The following is a 21,238-nucleotide window of genomic DNA, read 5'->3' on the forward strand; positions in this document are numbered from 1 at the left end:
CCCTTCCCGGCGCTCCCCGCGCCGTGCGCAGCGCGCCCTCGCGGTGACCCGCAGTGCGTGGGGTCAGGCGCGGGGCGGAGCGGCTGGGCGGGCGCCATGCGGAGGGGCGAGCGCAGAGGCGCCGGGGGGCCGCGGCCGGGGTCCCCTGTGCCCGCGGGCAAGGCTTCGCTGGAGGAGCCGCCGGACGGCGCGGCCCCGGGCCGAGCGAGCGGGCCGGGCGCGGGCCGTCGCAGCACGGAGTCCGAGGTCTACGACGACGGCACCAACACCTTCTTCTGGTGAGGGGCGGGGGTCGGCGGAGGGGCCCCCGGGGTCGTGAGGGGCGTGGACGCATGGTGCTGGGTTGGAGGGGCGCCCGCGAGACCCCGGGACGGCCCCTGCCCAGCCCAGCCGCGGCCGCGGCCGGCCTCTCGCGATGGTCCGGCCCCGCATCTCTGGCCCCTGCCCCCTGTCTCGGGAGGACTAGGCTCTGGAATTCCTGATTTCCCTGTCCAAAATTCACCTGTGCCCGCTGTCCTGTTCCCTTTTTTCTAGCGCTTGCTGCTTGTGTTTATGAAATGGTTTTCCGCACCGCCGAGCACGCAGCAGTGACATTCCGTAGCGCGAACACCTTCCCCGGTGCCGGGAGCTGGGCGGGTGTTTGTCAAATACCGCTCCCGTCTCTTTTCGGTTGCTGCTTGCGGAACCAGCCCTTCGAGCCCTGTACAACTGAGTCCACGCCAAGTCTCGGGGTCAGGCTGCCCCCCAGGCTGCCTGAATGGGTGTCGGGGAGGGAGAGGCCCCCAGGAGCAGCTCCTGCCCTCCCAGAGCCTGTGTGGGAAGACTTCGTGCACTTGCTTTATGCTGAGTTTGGCACTTCTGTATTTGAGGTCCCAGGCGTGGCTCTGACGCCAGAGGGCTCTGCGACCTTGGGGTAGCCCTTCACCTTTCCGAGCCTGTCTTCCCTCCTTGGTAAGAGAGATAAGCCCCATGTACTAGAAAGCATGCTTCATGAGGGTTGGGGTTTGGTTTTTCTTCACTGGATGCTCAGTTCCTGCCCAGTTAAACAGTACAGTGCCAGCATTTGAGACCTGTGGTCGGCCCTGGAGGGACAGGGCGAAGTACATGTGGCCACCAGCTGCGAAGGGAATGCCACCTGGAAGCACCTTTTCAGAGAACCCAACGGTGGGATTGTCATGGAAGATCTGATCAGGGAAGGAGGAGAGCCTGACAGGGGAGTAAATGCCTGTTTCAGGGGAAGGTGCTGCTCCATGGTAGAAACCGTGGAGGAGGTGCGCATGGGGCTGAATGGGTGTCCTGGTTTTTATCAGACTCAGGAGATGTGCAGGGAGGGGGGTCTTCATAGGGGTGCAGCTCTGTATGTGGACGGAATTGGCGTCTTCCCTCTGGGTGCCCGCAGCTGCTGCACAGGGATAGCTACCAGCCCTGCCTTGGGGACATAATGCATTCAGGTGGCCGTGGAGCCAGTGGGGGGGAGAGAGGGACAGCATGCCTTGTCAAGGGACTTGTGGCCCCTGAGTGCCTGGAGCACTCTTGGACCCTGCTAGACCTGCCACATGCAGATCAAGCCTCTCCCCCAGCATGCCCCTTCAGACTGCAGGAGGGAGGATACCATCCTGAAATGTGGTTGCTGTGCTTGTTTCCTGTTTCCTATTCATTCACATATTTTGGGGGCCCCACCTGGGTGCCAGGTACTGTTCTGCGGATTTCAGCAGAGAACTAAACAAGAAGCTTGGATTCTGGCATAAGCCTGGAGCTTCAGAAGGCATGAAATGTCCTGCGGAAGGGATGCTGAGGGTTGCAGCACTAGCAGAAGCCAGGGAGTATACATCTCACCAGTGCAGTGAAAGGCGTGTGCTGATTGCTTTGGAAGCACAGACTAGCACCCACCCCTCTCGGGTCCTGCTCAGGGAGGTGCTTGCTCAGTTGCGAGTTGGACACACAGATGCCGGCTGTGGCTGAGCTTACCTATGAGGAGGACTGGTGGGGACCAGGAAGGCTGTTCAGGAGGGATTGTGACGGGGCTGGCAGGTTTCAGGTACCTGCCTGGTGGGTCTCCTGGTGGATGGCTCATGCCTCCCCACCACAGGTGTGGCGTGTGCTGTGCCCTGACGCTGGTTGGTGATACGGTCTGTGGTCTCTGCAGGTTCCTGCTGCATCCCAGGTCTCTCCCTCACTTGTGTAGGGGAAGGAGCTTCACATTTCCTCAAGGCAGGTAACCAGATGCCTGCTTAGTGAGAACTGCCTACCTGCAGAGCTTAGCCACTTGCCTCCTTCTGAATCTCTTCTCACTGACTTGCTGTGTTAGGGTTTAAAAAACTTTTATTTTGTGTTTAGAGAATTTTAATAATGAATGTTATTTAAAAATTCCTATAAAGACTAAAAGTATATATTTGTGGAAATTATTTTGTGTTCCAGAATTACTCAAAGGAACTTTTGTACGATTCAAAACCTTATTTTTAGGGTTTTCACAAAAGGTGCCCCATGCTGGTGGTTATGCTGGGCCATGTAGGACTCTGAGTGTCCTTGTTATCACTTGTCAGCCACAGGGTATGTAATTAGGGTTCAGGGTTTGCCTGTGCCTTGGAGCTTGAAGCTGGGCTCCCAGAAACCAGACCCAAGGGAGGGGGTGTGAGGCCTACTGGGGTCTGCAGTGGCAAGAACACCACCTCTTCTACCAGTTGTGGTCTCCAATGTGGGACATCGGGCGCAGTGTAGAACCATAGACTCAGAGGAATGGCACAAAGATGTGTTAACTCTCGTTTTCTAAAGATGGTTTAGGAGACACTTGGAGACGGGATGCCCTAAAGAGGTGCTACCGAATGTTGCCACCTGGAGATGGAAGTTGGGTGAATTGCCATTGGATTAGCACCCTCCCTAACCAGCTCCTAAGGCAGGAGGGGAGGGATGGTTGTGATGTTCTGGGAGTGCATGCATCTTATGCCACCGAGCCTTGGGTGAGCACTATTAGTGATCCCCAGGATTCTGCTATGGTAGCCACAAGGGCATGTGGAGGTGATGTAAGTGCCCCAGGTTCTGGAAAATGCCTTTCTCAGTCTTGGTGGGGCAGGGGTTTACCAGTTTTGCCCATATCTGGGAAGTTGACTCAGCAGCTGATGCCTTTTTGGTCATGTTGGTCAGCAGGCTGGGGGAGGGGGCCACTGTCATGGCCCAAGCACTTCTTGCATGCCTAGGGCAGGCCCTCTGGCCTTCGCCTTTCCTGGCTGAGGCTTCCTTGTGCTCTCAGTGTGCCAGCTACACCTTCTTGTTTTCTCTAATTGGTTTAGTGGGCCTGCCTTTCTGCCTGCTTGGCATAATGAGTGTGGTCATCTCTAGGGAGGGACTGACATCTGGGTATTTTCCACTCATAGTGGCAAGGAGCCAGCTGTCCGCACGCCCTTGCCATTGCTGAGTGACTGGACAGTCACAGGATTTACGGCCACTCTTGTCCTGTGCCTGGATCACAGGACCCAAACCACCCCTGAGTTATCTATTAGCCACTAAACCAGAGGAGGCACTTGTCTTCCCAGGCACCAGGGAGGTTGAGCAACAAGGCGTCTGGAAGGGATAGGGAGGTCTGCCTGTGGAGTGTTGGGTGCTGTCCTGAGTGGCCCTCTCTATTTCCACACATGTGGAAATGGTGCTGTGTGCGAGACAAGGGAGTCATTTTTGGTTTTGGTTTTGGTTTTACCAAACTTACAAGGTAATATTTTTATTTTCTACACCAAACTTGCAAGTTAGTATTTCTGTTCTCATTTTGAAGATGGGGAAATTAAACCTGAAAGATGAAGAAAGTTACTCAAGACCACAGGTGTACTGAGTTGCAAACCTGATAATAAAATCCATACTTTCACGGGGGGGGGGCTTTTCCCACTATGTCCCATTGCCTCTCCAAGGAAACATGTCAAAGTGGGAAACGTAAACTTTACAGTGAAAAATCGAAGGAAAGCACAGGCCAGGGATTGAGCAATGGTCTGAAAATTAGAATTAACAGAGTTATGTGTCCTGAATGCTGCCCTGGGACTTGTGTTGCCACAAACTGCCTGTTAAAAGTGCTCTGTCAGGGATCGAGCCCTGACCATGCAAACACTACTTCATTTTAATGATAGCGGGTAGTCGGCACCTACAGTTCTGCCCTTAAAGAACTGGGCTGGGGCGCCTGGGTGGCTCAGTCGGTTAAGCCTTCGGCTCGGGTCACGATCCCAGGGTCCTGGGATCAAGCCCCACGTTGGGCTCCTTGTTCAGCGCGGAGCCTGCTTCTCCCTCTCTCTCTGTCTGCAATTCCCCCTGCTTGTGTGTGCATGCTCTCTCTCTCTCTGTCAAATAAATAAAATCTTTAAAAAATGTATATTAAAAAAAAGAACTGGGCTGATAATGTTCTTCAACGAGGTGCTATAATAATGAATATGTTAAAAAGTGCTCAGAGAACTACAATGAGGTACCTATTAAACATCACTGTTGGTCAATACAGTAAATTTATAAAGTGGTTTAACAAAATTTTTTTTTATCAAGAAGGCAACTTTATTATTTTCCCACCTGTCACCATCAGCCTGTTCTTTATGAGTTTGGTTTTTCTGTTTTGTTTTGAGAGAGAGAGCACATGTGCAAGCTGGTGGTGGGGGGTGGAGGCAGAGGGCGAGAGAGAATCTTAAGCAGGTTCCATGCCCAGCGTGGAGCCCGACTCGAGGCTCAATCTCACCACCCCAAGGTTGTGACCTGAGCTGAAATCAAGAGTTGGAGGGACGCCTGGGTGGCTCAGTTGGTTGGGCAGCTGCCTTCGGCTCAGGTCGTGATCCCAGGGTCCTGGGATTGAGTCCCGCATCAGGCTCCTTGCTCGGCGGGGAGCCTGCTTCTCCCTCTGCCTGCCTCTCCCCCTGCTTGTGTTCTGTCTCTCTCTCTGACAAATAAATAAATAAAATCTTAAAAAAAAAAAAAAAAAGAGTTGGATGCCCAACCAACTGAGCTGCCCAGGCACCTCTATGAGTTTGGTTTGTGTGTTTAGATTCCACATGTAAGAGATCACGCAGTGTTTGTCTTTCTTACCTCACTTAACACAATGCCCTCAGGTTCCATCCATGTTGCAAATGTCAAGATTTCTTCCTATTTGTGGCTGAGTAATATTCCATTGTATAAACTGCATTTGCTTTATCCGTTCATCTGTGGATGGACACTTGGGCTGCCTCCGTAAACTGGCTACTGTAAATAATGCTGCGGTAATGCTGCAGACATCCTTTGAACTTGGCGTTTTTGTTTCCTCCTAATACCCAGTAGTGGAATTACTGGATCTTATGGTAATTTTATTTTAACTTTTTGAGGAACCTCCATACTGTCTTCCAGAGTGGCCGCACCAGCTTGCATTCCCACCAACAGTGTAGGAGGGTTCCCCTTTCTCTGCATCCCCGCCAACATCTGTCGTTTCCCACCTTGTTCATTTTAGCCATTCTGATTGGTGTGAGGTGGTATCTCATTGTGGTTTTGATTTGTATTTCCCTGATGCCGAGTGCTGCTGAGCATCTTTTCATGTACCTGTTGGCCATCTGGATGTCTTCTTTGGAAAAGTGTCTATTCAGGTCCTCTGCCCTTTTTTTTTTTTAAGATTTTATTTATTTATTACAGAGAGAGAGCACAAGTAGGCAGAGTGGCAGGCAAAGGGAGAGGGAGAAGCAGGCTCTCCACTGAGCAGGGAGCCGGACGTGGGGCTCGATCCCGGGACGCCAGGATCATGACCTGAGCCGAAGGCAGCCACTTGACTGACTGAGCCACCCAGGCGCCCCCTCTGCCCATTTTTTAATTGGATTGGTTTTTTGCTGTTGAGTTGTGTGAGTTCTTCACATATTTTGGATATTAGCTCCTTATCAGATAATATGATTTGCAAATATTTTCTCCCTTTCAGTAGGTTGCCTTTCCGTTTTGTTGATGATTTCCTTTGCTATACAGAAGGGGGGAGCTTTTTAAAGATGGATTTCATAATTCAATAATAAAAATTTTACTTTATAGTAGCACTTGATTTTAGCAGTTCTAAAGTCTGTTCTGCCGTGAAACTGGTGCCCTGTCCTCTTCCCCCCGGGTCCTTGACTATCTGCCTCCTTCCTGCCTCGGATGGGACAGAGGAAGTCCTACTGATTCCTAATTCTGCTTCTGCAGGGCGAGGGGTGACCGCCTGAATGACAGTGTGAACATTGATCCCAAGGGACAGATAGTTGTTTTTATTTTTTCAGATAATCCTTGTGTTTTTAGGAGGATGGAAAGATGTATGACCAGAGCTGCCCCAGGCTCTTCAGGGAATGTGTTTTAGCCCAAAGAAACTACAGGAAGATTACAGTGTTTGTGGAAAGTAATATGAAAGAAACCAGAGGGTTGAAGTCATTTTTTAAGATCCAGGACAGGTGCGCCTGGGTGGCTCAATGACTTAAGTGTCTAACTCTTGATTTCAGCTCAAGTCTTAATCTCAGGGAAGTTCAGGCCCTCCTCCACGTAGAGCCTACTTTAAAAAAAAGACCCCGGGGGCGCCTGGGTGGCTCAGTCGGTTAAGCGACTGCCTTCGGCTCAGGTCATGATCCTGGAGTCCCGGGATTGAGCCCCGCATTGGGCTCCCTGCTCAGCGGGGAGTCTGCTTCTCCCTCTGACCCTCTTCCCTCTCATGCTCTGTGTCTCTCATTCTCTCTCTCTCAAATATAATAAATAAAATCTTAAAAAAAAAAAAAGACCCGGGACAAAAGGCTTTCACGTTTTAATTTTAGCCTCTGTGCTCCAGACATGCGGTCCTGGCAGGATACCTGCAGGGGGCCTCTAGTGCTGTGTGTGTCTTAGATCCTTCGCAGGACCCAGTGGAGGGGTGGCAGGGTGCCCGAGGGACTGTGGGGGATTGGCCCATGCACAGCATCTTGGCGTGCTAGTGTCCCTGAAGCAACGTGGACAGGTCCTGGGCCATATAGCGGCAATGAGGAACTTTGCCTTGTGGTCTCTTCCAGAACATGTGGTCACCTCTCCTCAATTGACTAGCTTCTTTTTTCTTCTGTGAGTCTGATGCCCGTTTGTGGGCTGTTACCTATTCTACTCTCCTTCCTCCCTTAGGCTGGGGCTTCTTCCCATCTGTTTTCTCATAGACACTTGCCCTGCTGAGAACTCTGTGGGCCAGGTGGCTGTGCAGTCCCACAGCTGGGCCCCTGGGACAGTGGTCCCATCTCTTTCCTGGGCGGATGCACCCTGCCTACTGTTGGTGAGCCTGCCGTGGGCACTTGGCCCTGTCTGGTGGCCTCGAGCCCCTGGACCTGTCCCTCCCTTAGAGTCCTCGGCTGGGGAAGCCCTGCAGAGGAGGCTGGTCACAGCTCTCAGCACTTACCTTTGTCGAGGGTCACTTCAGAAACGTGTGCACTTTGGAGAAAACCGTTGTTTCTCGGAACTGCTGGGGATGGGAATTGGGCCCCAGAGGGTTCTTGCTCTGAGCTGGTCTCTGGGTCATGCCTTCTCGGAGGTGCGTGGGACTGGCGTTCTGCTCAGGGGCTCTCCCAGCACACTTCCCTGGATCCTGACCTTGTACCAGAAATGGTCGATACATAACAATTTAGAGATTTTTATTTAGTTTCTTTTGTAAGTTACCTACAGTAAATCTGATTTTGTAGGGTGTACAGTTCCATAGCTTCTGTGCACACAGGTTTCTCTAACCACCGGCACAGGCAGGGCATGGAACACGACCTCACCCGGCCTCTGGCCTGGTCTCTGTCATCGCAGTTGGGCCTCTGGAGAGTGCCATGTAAACGGGGTCACGTGGCGCATGAGTTCTGGAGACCAGCTCTCACCCACGTGCCTGAGACCCCTCGCAGCCGCATGGTGCTGCGTGCGTAACAGCCTCCGTTGTTTAGTTCTTGTTTTAGGTAATTTACGTCCAGTTATTGATGCGTTTAGGTCTGCCATGTTATTCCTTGTCTCCCTTTCTGTTCCCCTGCCCCTCTCCCGCCCCGGGTTGGCTGTGCTCCACTTCAGCGGATGTGCTGGTTTTGATTACGTCTCCGGTGTTGCCCTGGGGGTACAGTGAGTCCTCCTGGGCTTTTGCAGTCCCAGCCCCCTGGCTCTGCCACATCCGGTCTGTGCGGACCCATTCAGCCTCTCTCCCTCGGCTGTGGGGGCCCCCACCACACAGTGTTACCATGGCTATTTTCAGTAGTTAGGCATGTTTTGAAGAATGGGTGAGGAGAACGGTCTGTTTCACAAGACATTTACCATTTCTGTTGCTCTTTATTCCTTCCTGGTGGCCTGGTTTCTTTCTTTTTTTTTTTTTTTAAAGATTTTATTTATTTATTTGACAGAGAGAGACACAGTGAGAGAGGGAACACAAGCAGGGGGAGGGGGAGAGGGAGAAGCAGGCTTCCCACGGAGCAGGGAGCCCGATGCGGGGCTCAATCCCAGGACCCTGGGATCATGACCTGAGCCGAAGGCAGACGCTTAACGACTGAGCCACCCAGGCGCCCCGTTGGTGGCCTGGTTTCTTTCTGTCTGAGGACTTTGGTTAGTGGTCCTCTTAGAGCAGTCCTCCTTCTCTCCTTACTTTCTCCTTATTCCTGCTCTGAGAGTGTTCACATTCATTCCTGAGGGGTGTTTTTGCTGGAAATGGAATCATCCAAGGTCGGAAGCATCCTCATTTAGAGATGAGGACCCTGAGGCCTGGATGGGTTGCATGCTCTCCAGGGACAGTCTCTGCTCATCTGGATTTGGGGTCTGGGTCTTCGACTCCCGTTGTAAGCAGCTGTTAGAATGCAGAGGGCCAGGGTCGTATCTGACATGGGGCAGCCTGCGGGCTTGTCTTGGTGTCCGCTGCTTGCCCTGCAGTCCGCATACCTGACCGGTTGTGGGCCCTGTTTCAGGGGAGGTGCATCCACTGGCTGTCAGAGAGCCCTGCCTCCTCGTCCAGAGTGGAGGCGGTCGGAAGGGGCCGAGCCCATGTCTCTGCCAGGTCTTCTGAGTAAATGGTACTGCTGGGGACACTTGCCTCCTCACCTTGGGTCCTGGTGTCCCTTTCTCTCACCTCTTTGTTTCTTGGGCTGTGCTTTCGAATCTCTCAGATGTGGTCTCTTCGTGAATCCTGAGGCTGGGCATATCCTGCTCAGTGAAAACTGCCGTGTCTGCCTCCTACCCAGCCTCTGAACGATAGCCACCAGCCGCAGACACTGGCGGGAGACGTACCCTCCGGTCCTTGAGCAGCAGCCTTGAGCCTTCCAGCCCTTGGGGCTCTTCCCACTTGACTGATGGGCTGACACAGCAAACAGAGACCCAGCTAGGAGCCACCCCGCGGTGACTCTCAGTGTTTCTGAGCGTGAGGTTGAAGGCTGAGCTCTGTCCGGTGGCAGCACGTCATGGGTGTAGTCATGCTTTGTGTGCTGACACATTCTGTGTTTGTGTTTGGATTTCAGGCGAGCCCACACCCTAACTGTGCTCTTCATCCTCACCTGTGTGCTTGGCTACGTGACTCTGCTGGAGGAGACACCTCGGGACACAGCCTATAACACCAAGAGGTAACCAGGCCCCCAGCCTGGGTGGTGCAGGCACCCGGCATAGTTGGGTGTGGGTCCTTGCTCTGTCGGGCTGGCCCGTGGCTCAGGGGGCCAGTCTCTACTCCAAGGCTGACGGGGCTCCCATCCTCCCCGTGGCATATGCCTGAAGCATCTCTCCCAGGCTGCCCCTTGGAGCTGTGTGGCTTTTTTAGCCTCACATCCACCTGTCCCAGGACCCTTGAGGGTACCATCTCTCATGGGACCTGCAGCTTGTGTGGGATTTGCACGAGTAACAGACCAGAATGTGCTGGACCAGCACCAGGGTTGGAGCCCAGAAAGGTCACCGGTTCTGATGAGAGGGATGGTTTCCCTACACATCCCACAAGCAATGCTCTGGACACCGCCTGAGTGTCTACAGTTCAGCTCAGTCCTGAGACCATCTGCCCAGAGACCACATCAGGTTGCACAGGTTGAGTGCTCAGTCCTGCAAGACTGTCCTCCTTCCCCCACTGCAGGTGCCAGTCACAAGTCAGGGTTGTCACCAGGGCCTCTGACTGAGTGGCTGTAAATCCAAGGTTCCCATGACTTCTCAGTTCTATTCATTCACCAGAGCGGCTCACAGAACTCAGAGAAACATTTTACTTAACTAGATCCCCAGCTGATTACCAAAGGATCCAAGTCAGGAACAGCCAGATGGGAGAGGTGCCCAGGGTGAGGTCTGGGGAAATGTACATGGCCGTTCCAGGCACACCACTGTCCCCGGATCTCCACGTGTTCCCCAACCCAGAAGTTCTCAAAACCTTGTCCTTTGGGTTTTATGGAGGCTTCATTACTTAGCCATGACTGACTCATTGGCCTTTGGCGATTGAACTCAACCTTCAGCCCCGCTGCCATCCCCGGAGGTCAGAGGGTGGGATAGAACTGACCCTCTAATCCCTTGGTTGGCTGTCCTGGCAGCCAGCCCCCATCCTTAGGTGAGGGTCCAGAAGTCACCTCATTAACATAACAAAAGACACCTTTATCACTTCAGAAATGCCAAAGGTTTTAGGGGTTCTGTGCCAGAAACAGGGATGGAGAAATATGTATTTCTTACCATAAATCACAATATCACAGAGCCTGTGAGTTTGGGCATCTGGGGGTATACAGATATTTGTGATGGCCAGGGACGATTCTCTCCCATCAGCCAGCACCGTTCTTGAGCTTTGTTGATACTAACGCTTTTTGAACATTTTAAACGGGCATTCTTGTGGATGATGTCATCCTGAGGTCAGGAAACGGGTAGACTGCCTTTTCAGTATTATCTCCAGACACAGACTAACTGCTAGATCGTGTTCTTTGCTGGAATCCCGTGGGTTCTGAGGCCACTGTCAGAAGTGTGTGAGGGAGATAAGCTGGTTTTAGAACTGATTGCCGTGGGATTTCTGTGCTGGGCGGACTCCTCAGGCCCGTGAAACCCCCTTGCTCCTCTGACCCACTTGCACTGTGGCATGGGGCACCGGGGCAGGGACAAGGGCAGAGGGCGGTGCTGGATTTGGGTTGGTGGGGCCGGGGCTTGTGAAGGGGGGGGCTAGCGTCTGCCTGGGAGTGTGGCCTGAGCGCCGCTGTGTGCTCCACGGGGTCTGGCCTGTTAGGACGCTGGGACGTCAGGCGCTCCCTGTCAGCAGTACGTCTGGCCGCCTGCATGTACACGCACTCAGAGCCCCCATCTGGTCTCCTAGGCTGCAGCCAGGGGGTGGGGGCTCTGCTCCCGTAGGGGGGCATGCCATGCCTTGTCCTCAGCGGGAAGACACCCTGGCCCCTGGTTGCACGCTGTGAGGGATATCCTCCCACCTCTCCCACACCGTCCTCCTCTTTTTCCCAAGCCCTGGGTGTCGGCCTCCAAGTCTGACACGTCCGCACAGGCACTGCCCGTTGCTTGGTGCCCTGCTGGTGCGGGGGGGGCCAGTCGGTGCCGCGTGCGTGGGTAACGGAGTCCAGAAGTCGAAGGGGGAGCTCGGCCCCTCTGGGTGGCCCGAGGCTGCCCTCACGCAGTGGGTCCCTGCACCAGGGACGCTGAGCCTGTGGACGCAGGAGACAGTGAGGCTGAGTTTGCTTAGTGGGTGTTTCCAAGTAGAATGTGGCCTTCTCTGTGAATTTGTCTGTCAGCACTGGTATCTGCTGGGCACACATGGGCAGGGAGCACCAGAAAGCAGGACTTGGTCATGTTCGAGAGATGGCCCCCTGCGGCTGTGACGTTAGGCCAGCGATGAGCAGTTCCAGGCAAGAGTTGTCACAGGTTAGAGCACAACGGCAGCAACAGTGGGCCCTCATGGGGCACTGGTTCTTACTCCCCAGACACCTGCTGGCGAGCCCCTCCAACCCAGACCCTGAGGTTAAGGGGCCTTGTTGGCTGTTTCTGGGCAGAAGCTGTGGACCCATGTGGGCATATTCCACCTCTTCCCCTTGCACTGGCCCCTGTCCTGAGCTGCCCCTGCACGTGAGGGGCTGGGGCAGTGAGCAGCAAAGACGCCTGGGCCCTCACCCCAGCAGCCCATGCGGGTTCACTGAAGGGGAGGCCTTGAGGCGGTTGGGAATTTGAGGGCTCCTAGACCCTTCTCTGCTCTGAAGTTCTGTGCACTGGGGACACTGGGAATCTTGATAGCTCACAGTCCCTGTCCCTCTTGGCCTGCTTCAGGGACAGAGAAGAACTACCCTCCTGGCCCCATAGTGCTGCACGTGGCGCCTGGAACCTACTCCTGGCTCATCCCTGGGAGCCTCCATTGCCCCAGTGATGCTTCCGTCCTCACACATCTGTGGTTCTGCTGCTGCTTCCAAGGAGATTCTCGTGGGTGTATGGATGCATCCTCGCCCCATAGACCCCGGGCTGGCCCACAGCCCTCCCCCACTTCAGCACACCTGCCTCCCTGAGGCAGGCACTTTCGGGGCAGCCCCCAGCCCAGCCCCTTCGCATCATGTCAGAGCTTTTGATGCCCTCAGGCTTAGATTTCATGTAAAGAAAGTGCTTCTAGAGATTATGTTTATTGTTAAAAAAAAAAGAAAAAACAATGTCTGCATTATTTAAAACCTAGAAAATTGGGTTGTTTTCCCTAAGTTCTCAATTTCAGCTTGTATATCATTGTTCTTTTTATGGATCTAACAAATTCCTTTATTTTGGGGGAGTAGGTTTTTTCTTCCAAAGTCAACTTTATCGGCCAGTAATTTAATACAATGCATATCTAGAGCGTACAGCTCAGTGAGTCTCCCCAGATGGACATGTCTGTGGAGACACAGTCCCCCACACCAGCCATCTGTCCCCGTAGGTTCCTCTTGTCTGCAGTCCAGTTTCATACACACCGACTCACCCAGCCTGCACGCCGTGTTTGGTTTCTTCCGTGTGGCATGGTGGCCTTGCGACGTCCGTGTTTGGTGCCTGTCAGTGGTTGGTCAGGTTCATCGCTGGGGAGTGTTCCGCTGTGTGGATGGGCCACAGTGTATTGATCCATTTATCCATTGGTGACACTTGGGATGTTGACATACATGCATGAGCGTGTATGTACAGATACATAAATAAGTTATTACATGTAAAACGTGAATGTATTTTGCATATCTGTAGTTCACAGGAAATACAATGTACTCGTATATCGAAAAAGAGCAGAGCTGGAGGGATGACCCCGCCTGGCCTCCCTGACCGGCGGCAGTGACGTGGCCAGCGTGGTGTTGGCAGTCAGTGGAACAGACCACACAAATACCGTCCCCTCGCTGCGGGCAGAGGAGTGCAGGCAGTTCGGGGGAGAAAGTCTTTCCAGCCAACGGAGCTGGAACAGCTAGATGTTTATACAAAAGGAAGCTACATACAGACTTTTCACCATCATTGAAAATTGACTAGGGGACATCCTACAGAACACCTGACCGGTCCTCTTCAATACTGTCCAGGTCTTCCAAAACAAGGGAAGTCTGAGGCGCCGTCACCACCCAGAGGGCCAAGCAGACATGATGGTGGAATGTCATGGGCGTCCTGGGTGGGATCCTGGGGCAGAAAAGGGGCTTTATTTATTTATTTTTGTAAGTTTGTTTATTTGTCAGAGAGAGAGACCAAGAGAGCATGAACAGGGGGAGCAGCAGAGGGAGAGGGAGAAGCAGGCTCCCCGCTGAGCAGGGAGCCCGACACAGGATTTGATCCCAGGACCCCGGGGTCATGACCTGAGCCGAAGGCAGACGCTTCACTGACAGAGCCACCCAGGCGCCCCAGAAAAGGGGCTTTAGATAAACAGTGAGGAAATCTGAAAATACAGCAGACTGTAGTTAACGTACCAGCATGGATTCGTGACAAACGACCCATACTGGTGTAAGGTGCTAACGGGGGGCCTAGGTGTGGGGAATGTGGGAATTCTGTATGTTCTGCGCCTGACTGACACGTCTTGCTAAGTAACCCTAAATGTTGCCTTAAGATGTGATGCCAAGGTTGGAATCATGAAGCGGACCTGGTGAGGGAGGGGGTCGCCCAGCACCACTGAGCACAGGCGCCCTGAGGTTTTGCCTCCCTCGTTCTGTTCTCGCGGTCACCCCTCTGCTGGTCAGGCCATCTCTGGATCACACCAGAAGGGGCCTCTCCTGGGGGTAGAGGCTGTCACACTGGGAGGGTGGCTGAGTGGGGGCCTGTGTGCTCCTTCAGGCAGCCCATGTGGACTTCCCACCTCCTCCCCACCCCCAAACGGACCAGTGTGCGTCTTCGGGCAGGTGGGTACCTCACGGGCCCTCTGTATGGGCTCCTGTGATGGGGACGTGGGTCCTGCCCTGCTGAGCACAGTGGCCAGTGTCCCTCTGCGCCTCCTGCAGTCTGGAGGCCGGCAGCTGCAGGAGCAGGGAGCCGGGACTGACGTGGAGACTGGTCCAGAGACTCAAGTGTCCCCTGGGGGCCACACCCCCAGCGGCACACCACCCAAGATGATCAGACTTTATCCTGGCCATATGGGGGGCGGGCAGAGTCCCCGCCCCACTCCTGGCCCTGGTGTGGGGACAGGTAGGAGGGCAGAGGGCTGCCAGGGTTGTCCTGTGAGGCCCAGCTTCACCTGCGCCCACCTTTGACTACCGAGTGCGCTTAGCGGGCGGAGGGGATAAGGTGTTTTCAGGCTGACACCTTTGGCCTCCTGTGTGGTCTGCGTCTGTGTGTTTGATACAGCACCCCAGCTGGAGACGGCAAGCGTGTGCGTCTTTGCCGCGTGATGCTGGCAGGGGGAGAACGGGCCACCCTGCAGCCCTCGGACCCCGGCTGGACGGGCGGCGGCTGCTCCTCCCACTATGCAGGCGCACTTCTCCGCGTCTGTGTGATCGCAGGGAGTCGGTGCACCTCATGCTGTGGCAGAGCGCAGCCGCAGTCTGCTGGGCCCTTGCCCCCGGGAGCCGAAGGCCGTTCATTCCGTCCTCGCATCCTCGCATCTTTCCTAGGAGGCCCTCGTGCAGCCTGGCTGGTCTCGCGTGGGGTTTTAGGAGTTCTTCAAGTGGGAAGCACGTGCAGGAGCGGGGTCCCACTTTGCAGCCTAACTAAGGCACAGCTCCCAGCCGAGGGCCTTCTCCCAAGGGGGTGCTGTCTCCGGGCGGCACGTGGGCTGTGGAGGCCGCGGTGTCGGCCCTCCCTGCCGCCCGGGCACCCACCTGTACCCCGAGGCCTCGTCCCGCTTTGCCCCACTGGGGTCCCTCCCACCCCGGCCCTCCCACCTGGGAGACGTGCACTGAGGGGCTGTCTGTTCTTTATTTGCAGAGGTATTGTGGCCAGTATTTTGGTTTTCTTATGTTTTGGAGTCACACAAGCTAAAGACGGGCCGTTTTCCAGACCTCATCCAGGTAACTTGTCCTTTCTTTGTCCGCGTGTGCCCACATGACAGTTCTGTCCTGAGCGGTCACTCCGCGTCCATTCTGCTGGGTGCGAATGTCCTGTCCTCCCTCTTCCCAGCCCCTCCCAGCCGGCCAGGGCACGCTGTCATCAGCTGAGGAGGGTGAGGGTGGGTTCCTCTTGTCTCAGCCCTTCTCCCGTCTCTCTGCTCCTCACCCCGTCCTGCTCCTGTCCTTGTTCTTCTCTTCCCTTTCCACCCACTCTGTCTTAGGGGGCTTCTTCTGCAGAGCGAGGTGCCCCAGGACTGTCCACGGGGTCGGCGTGGGCTTGTCATTGAGGTGCTCGCCGCGTGCCATCTGCGATGAGTCCTCCTGTCTCTGACCCCCAGCCCCCAAATTAAAGGAGGAGTTCTAACAACCCCTTAAGCCTCGGAGCTGCAGAGCATTGCTCGGGCTGCCCCTGGTCCTGCCCTGAGTCCTGCCCCCCTATCCTACGCCCCATCCTGCCCCTTATCCTGTCCCTGGTCCTGCCCCCCTGTCCTGGTCCTCCCTTCTGGTCCTGCCCCCAGCCCCAGTGTGTTTAGGGCTCCAGCCTCGTTGAGGGGCCGCCTCCAAGGGCACAGTGAGTTTTCCTGAGGTCTTACAGCTTAGTAACGTGTTTCTTTTCTGTATTAATAGGGGTGTGTATTCATTGTAGAATATTTGGAAAATACAAAAACTATTTTTAAATAAAAACAGAAGCCAATCACAGAAAATAACCACTGTTAAGTTTTAATGTGTTTTTATGAATACACACACAGACACAGAGCTTAAAAAATGTGATTCTCCCCTGTGTGGTTTTATATCATTGATTTCTCACTTCAGGTTAACATAAACATCTCCTTCGTGATTTTGTATTTGAGAACTAGACATTTCACGGCTGCTTGTCTGGCCATCATTTGATATACGACAGTTTATTTACCAGTCCTGTATCATCGTATGCTCCAGCTTTCATAAAGCAGGCTGTAGTGAATTTCTGCACATGCATCTGTGCGTATGTATCCAATCATTCACTTAACACCAAGCCCTGGGAGTGGAAGCCGCAGGCTGAACGGTGCGCGCATTGTAGGCCTGTGGTAGACATGACCGAACAGCCCTCTGGAGGCAGTCAGTGAGCACCGTGGCTGTGAGCCGGGCCCCTGCCGGTCTTTCCAGCTGCTCTGCCCCCTCAGTGCCCGCTGGGGACGCTGATGCTGGGGGACCCCTGTGCGGCAGTGGGGAGGGGGCCCAGCCGCCCAGCTTTCCATCTGCTCAGTCATGGGCCTCCGGAGGGTCTGAACACCCAGCCAGCAGAAAAGTGAGAGAACAGTTTAAAAGCCACCAAAAATCACAGCAAAAATCCAGGTGCGGTGAGTGCCTATTGGATTGGGAAGAGTCAGCAGTTCCAGGCGGGGCAAGTCCCGTGGGGGCGCTGGGCCCTGCCCGGGGGACGGATGGCCGGTGGGTGGCTGCTTGGCCTCTGGACTCCTGGGAGACCCTGTGCTCTGTCCAGTTGGGGGTGCCGGACACCCTGTCTGAAGGACTCCCCTGTGGTTTCTGTGGGCTTGGTGAGCGTTAACCGAGCCCTCCGCCCCCAGAAGGCAGTCTCGTAGCTGTGTTCTGAGTTCTGCTCCACCTTCCTTCCTTCCTTTCGGTTTGGGTGCTTGGTGTAAACTCTGTGTCCCTGCCAGCCTGTGGTTTGACGGACGTGGGGATCCTCTTCTGGAGCACTTTTTCCCTAGCAGTCGGCAGAAGGCCTCGACTTCTCAGATCAGCACGCACTGGACTTGAGTCCTGGCAGTCCTGTCCAGTATGCTGTGGGGAACAGTGGGAAGGGCCTTCTGGCCCCAGGAAGGAGGTGTCGCGGGGCCGCAGGACCCACGTCTGGGAGGGGACTGGGATTGGCTGCAGTTCCCAAAAAACTGGCCGGTTGAAAAGGCACCCTTCTCGTAATAACTCTTACTCTCATCCGTGGCTCCCTCCAAACGCTGGGATAAGCAGAATATTGCCGGGGCTGCTGAGGCGGCTGGACTCAGTGCTTTTAGGGAGAAAGTAAGCATGCCAGTGGGGCGGCTACTGAGAGAAACAGCCTCAGGAGTCTCCTGGCGGCTCAAGGGAGACCCTGCGCGGGAATGTAGGAGGAGCACCTGCTGTGTATTTGGGGGTGGGTGGGCAGGTGGAGAGTGAGTGACGGGAGGTGGGAGACGGCTGGGTCCCTGACCTGGAGCCGTGGTTGGGGAGGAGACAGATGGCGTGTCAGAAGGTCCACAGGGAAGGTGCCGTCGCACGGTTGTGGGCTGAGCGCTCCGGGGGAAGGCGCCTGGAGTTGCTTTCAGCCAGGCCCTTTTAGCTCCCGCTGCAGCCCTTGACCAGGGGACCTTTCCAGGCATTTCCCAAAGTCAGGGCCAGTGACGCTAGTCACGTCCATTCTCTGTCCCGTGCCCCAGAACTACTCGAGCAAACCGTCCCGAGAACTGACCTTCACGCTTCCCACCTACACCAGCCTGGGCTTTCAGGAGTCCTGGTGGCTGTTTCCCCCACAGGCAGATGAGGTGCAAGCCCCCGGGGGTGCTGGGTGGGCCCTGGAGCCCCGCGTGAGTGCCCCCGCCCCCACAGCCCGAGATGTCCGAGGCCGAGCGGGGTCTCTTCCATGTTTGCAAGCACCACCTTTTTTATTCAAGGGGAATGGGTTTTTAAAAGCAGGCTGGTGGTTTTTCTTTAAGGAGTCGTAAGCAAAGGGAAAGTAGATATTTTAGGTCTTTATTAGACAGGATTATCAAGATTTTCGGAAGGTGAAAGTTATCATTTGTGTCCTAGAATAGTTGTACGCACTCCCTCTCCTGTTACCTCCTCCCCGGGTGAGCAACTGAGCTTTCCGTGCCAAGCTGCGGAAACCAGGTGGTGGAGAGAGGGCGTCCTGGCTAATCAAAGGGATCTTGAGGGAAAAGGTTTTTTTTTCTCAGCTCTGTTGAGATTTGATTGACCCCTAACGTGTGGGTTTGGGGTGTACGAGGTGATTGGACACACGTGTGTATTGTCCACTGGCAGCCACAGCAAGGTGAACGCCTTGGTCGCCTCACAGACTTAGTCTTTCTGCGGGGAGAACGTGTGAGACCTGCCCGTCAGCAGCTTGGAAGTACTCGCCCCCAGCACGAGTGGTCCTGCTGAAATGGAGAGGTTTCCTGAAACAGGGTGCCACATCCAGGTTCGGTTTATCCCAGGGATCCAGAGGTGGCCTAACGTCCAAAAACGTGTGTGTGTGTAATCCCTCACGTGAGCGCTAGAGAGGAAGGATGACGTTTCCTGCCCATTCACGGGAAAAACAGTGTACTGGACTTAGTAGGCTTTCTTAACCTGATCAAAGGTATCCGAAGGTTCCTGCAGAATCGCTTAACCACGGAGGTCAGAAGCGTGCTAGTAAGCGGACAGGGGCGTGCCTGCGGGACCAGGCGGGAAAACCAGGCGGGAAGGAGGCACACCGCACAGGGCGGAGCTCACTTGTGAGTGCGACCGTGCGTGCTGCGCTCTCCCGCGGGGGCTCCACCTGACGCCGGTGCTCTGTGTCTTTGTAGCTTACTGGAGGTTCTGGCTGTGCGTGAGCGTGGTCTACGAGCTGTTCCTCATCTTCATACTCTTCCAGGTAAGGGGCTTTTCTCAGTTGGAGGGTCTGGGAATGCAGGTGATGGTGTGGCCCTGGGTAAGTGAAAGGGTTTGAGAAGACTGCCATCGGCCCCTCTGGAGCTTTGGCAGGAAGCAAGGCTGGACCCCAGCAGAAGTGGGCAGGGGCTGTGAGGGGGGACCCTCCGGAAGGATCCAGGTGTGGAAGAGCTGTACCTGCCACAGCTCAGCAGGGTCTCCGCCCTGAGCGTGGAGCACTTTGAGGGCCCTGCCCAGACGGCCTCAGTTGGGGAGCGAGGACAAGGCCCAGTGGAACCGCCTGGCTCAGGTGCACATGCCTGCTGGGCAGTCTGTCCTCTGAGCTGCCGGTGTTCCGGGCCTGAGGGGGGCCCAGCTCACCTGCTTCCACACAGCACTCAGTACTGAAGGTGGCCCCGGCCGTTCAGTCCCTCCGCGCACACAGGGTGGTCAGGAGGGAGGTTGGAAACTGCTCACCTTAGTAAACCTTGGGTCAGGACTTCTGTTAACGTTCCTTGTTTTGCTTAATTCGGTGTACGTTTTGATGGTGATCTTCAGTTTACAGAGTACTTTATTCACAACCTCAAAGCTATCAGTGGTGGTGCTCACAGTTGATGCTCGTGCTGTAGTCAGATTTACTCCTTTAGGGTACGGTGCGAACGGTAACACCTGTGTGTGTTTGTAACCCCACGTGGAGGACCCTGCGGTAGCTTGAGTCACCCATCCCTGTCTCCCCCAGAGCCACTGACCTGCTCTCCCTCCACCACCTGGGCCCCTGAAGGGCGTCCGGGCCCTGTGCCTCTTTCCCGCTGAGTGGGGTGGCCAGCGACATCGGCACTGTCCTTGAGCGGGGCTGTTGGCGACAGGCTTTCGTGTGCACCTGAGCATGATTGTGGGCCTGCCGTGTCCCACGCATGTCACTTGTCAGGAGCGGCCAGACCGCTCCCACCCCACCTGCACTTGTCAGGATCTTTACCGTGGCCGCTCTTGGTGGTGTGTCCTGGCGTCTCCTGCTTCTGTTTGCGTTTCTGGAATGCCCTCTATGCTGAAGTGCTCACGCTTTGGGGCGCCCCCACGGGGTGCTCGGCCTTCAGAGGCTCCTCACCTTGTGCACAGGTTTCACCTGTCGTGGGGCCTAAGTGCCTACGAGTCCGGCTCCTGCTGACCTGCTCTCCTGACGCAGGGACACAGCAGTGTCCAGCCTCAGATCCAGTGGTTACCGAAACCACATGGGGTGATTTCAGTTGTTAGTGATGTTACTGTCTGAAGGTCACTTCCAAAGACCCCAGGCGGGGGACAGGGTTGCGTTGCAGGACAAGGCAGCATGGGTGGCCTTGGTCACATGACACGCAGGTCTGCGTGTCTTCTGCCCATCGGCCACGGATGTCTGTCTCCCCCCTTACCCTCTTCCCTGCTTCGTCCCTTGGCTGGTACTTGGGGCAGGAGTGAGGGGACAGGGTCCTGACAGCAGGCGTCCTGGGGCCCCTCCCTGTGGACTGGAGGCCCCAGCTGCTGGCTGGAGAGGGCCCAAGGGAGGGGGAAGCCTGGGCCTACTGCAGGGCAGCCTCTGTCCATGCGACCCTGGAAGTCCCCTCAGCGCTAAGGCCAGAAGGAGCAATTTGCTAGGGGACGTGTCCGTGTCTGGGAAGGCTGTCCTGATGTCGTGCTCCTTCCGTGAGGGGACGTGGAGAGGTGAGGCGGCAAGACCACTGAGCTGAGCCTTCGTCCTGTGGCCCACCTGTGTCCCCACATGGGGGGCGTGGGGCATCACCTTGCACTTGGGAACCCCCCAGTCTGCTCAGCCCTGTGTTGGGGGGACGGCAGCAGAGACAGGGTGTTTGCCCCACCTCGGTGGGGGTGCCTTTCACAGCCCCCAGGCCGTACACGTGGCTCAGGTTTCGGGAGTTTAGCCGCGTTCTCCCATCACCACCAGCAGCATCTGGCCCCACTAACCAGGGTGCTGGCCTTGCAGACTGTCCAGGACGGCCGCCAGTTCCTGAAGTACGTGGACCCCAGGCTGGGAGTCCCGCTGCCCGAGAGGGACTATGGGGGAAACTGTCTCATCTATGATGCGCACAATGAGAGCGACCCCTTCCACAACGTCTGGGTATGGGCGGGCCCGAGGGGCCCAGTGCTCAGGGTGGGGCCCGGAGTCCAGTGCTTAACAAGCTCCCAGGTGCTGACCTGTCCTAGATGTTTCTGGAACCCCAGTCATTCTGCAGATCGGACGGGGTGGGGGCGGCGTGGGCCCTGGCAGGCGCTGGCCTCCCTTCTGCTTGACCAGGGGC

General features: G+C 55.5%; 1 protein-coding gene across 1 annotated transcript in view; it reads left to right on the forward strand.

Annotated features, from left to right (window-relative positions):
* Window positions 1-21,238, forward strand: part of PTDSS2 (phosphatidylserine synthase 2) — a 24,641-nt gene continuing 3,403 nt past the window's right edge. The window contains exons 1-5 of the mRNA XM_021692173.2: window positions 1-278; window positions 9,408-9,509; window positions 15,226-15,308; window positions 18,887-18,954; window positions 20,923-21,057. Coding sequence (XP_021547848.1) covers window positions 97-278; window positions 9,408-9,509; window positions 15,226-15,308; window positions 18,887-18,954; window positions 20,923-21,057 — 570 coding nt within the window. The 5' untranslated portion in view covers window positions 1-96. The remainder of the gene's footprint in view (window positions 279-9,407; window positions 9,510-15,225; window positions 15,309-18,886; window positions 18,955-20,922; window positions 21,058-21,238) is intronic.

The sequence above is a fragment of the Neomonachus schauinslandi genome, chromosome 11, assembly GCF_002201575.2.
Source record: "Neomonachus schauinslandi chromosome 11, ASM220157v2, whole genome shotgun sequence".
In the NCBI taxonomy this organism is placed as follows: domain Eukaryota; kingdom Metazoa; phylum Chordata; class Mammalia; order Carnivora; family Phocidae; genus Neomonachus; species Neomonachus schauinslandi.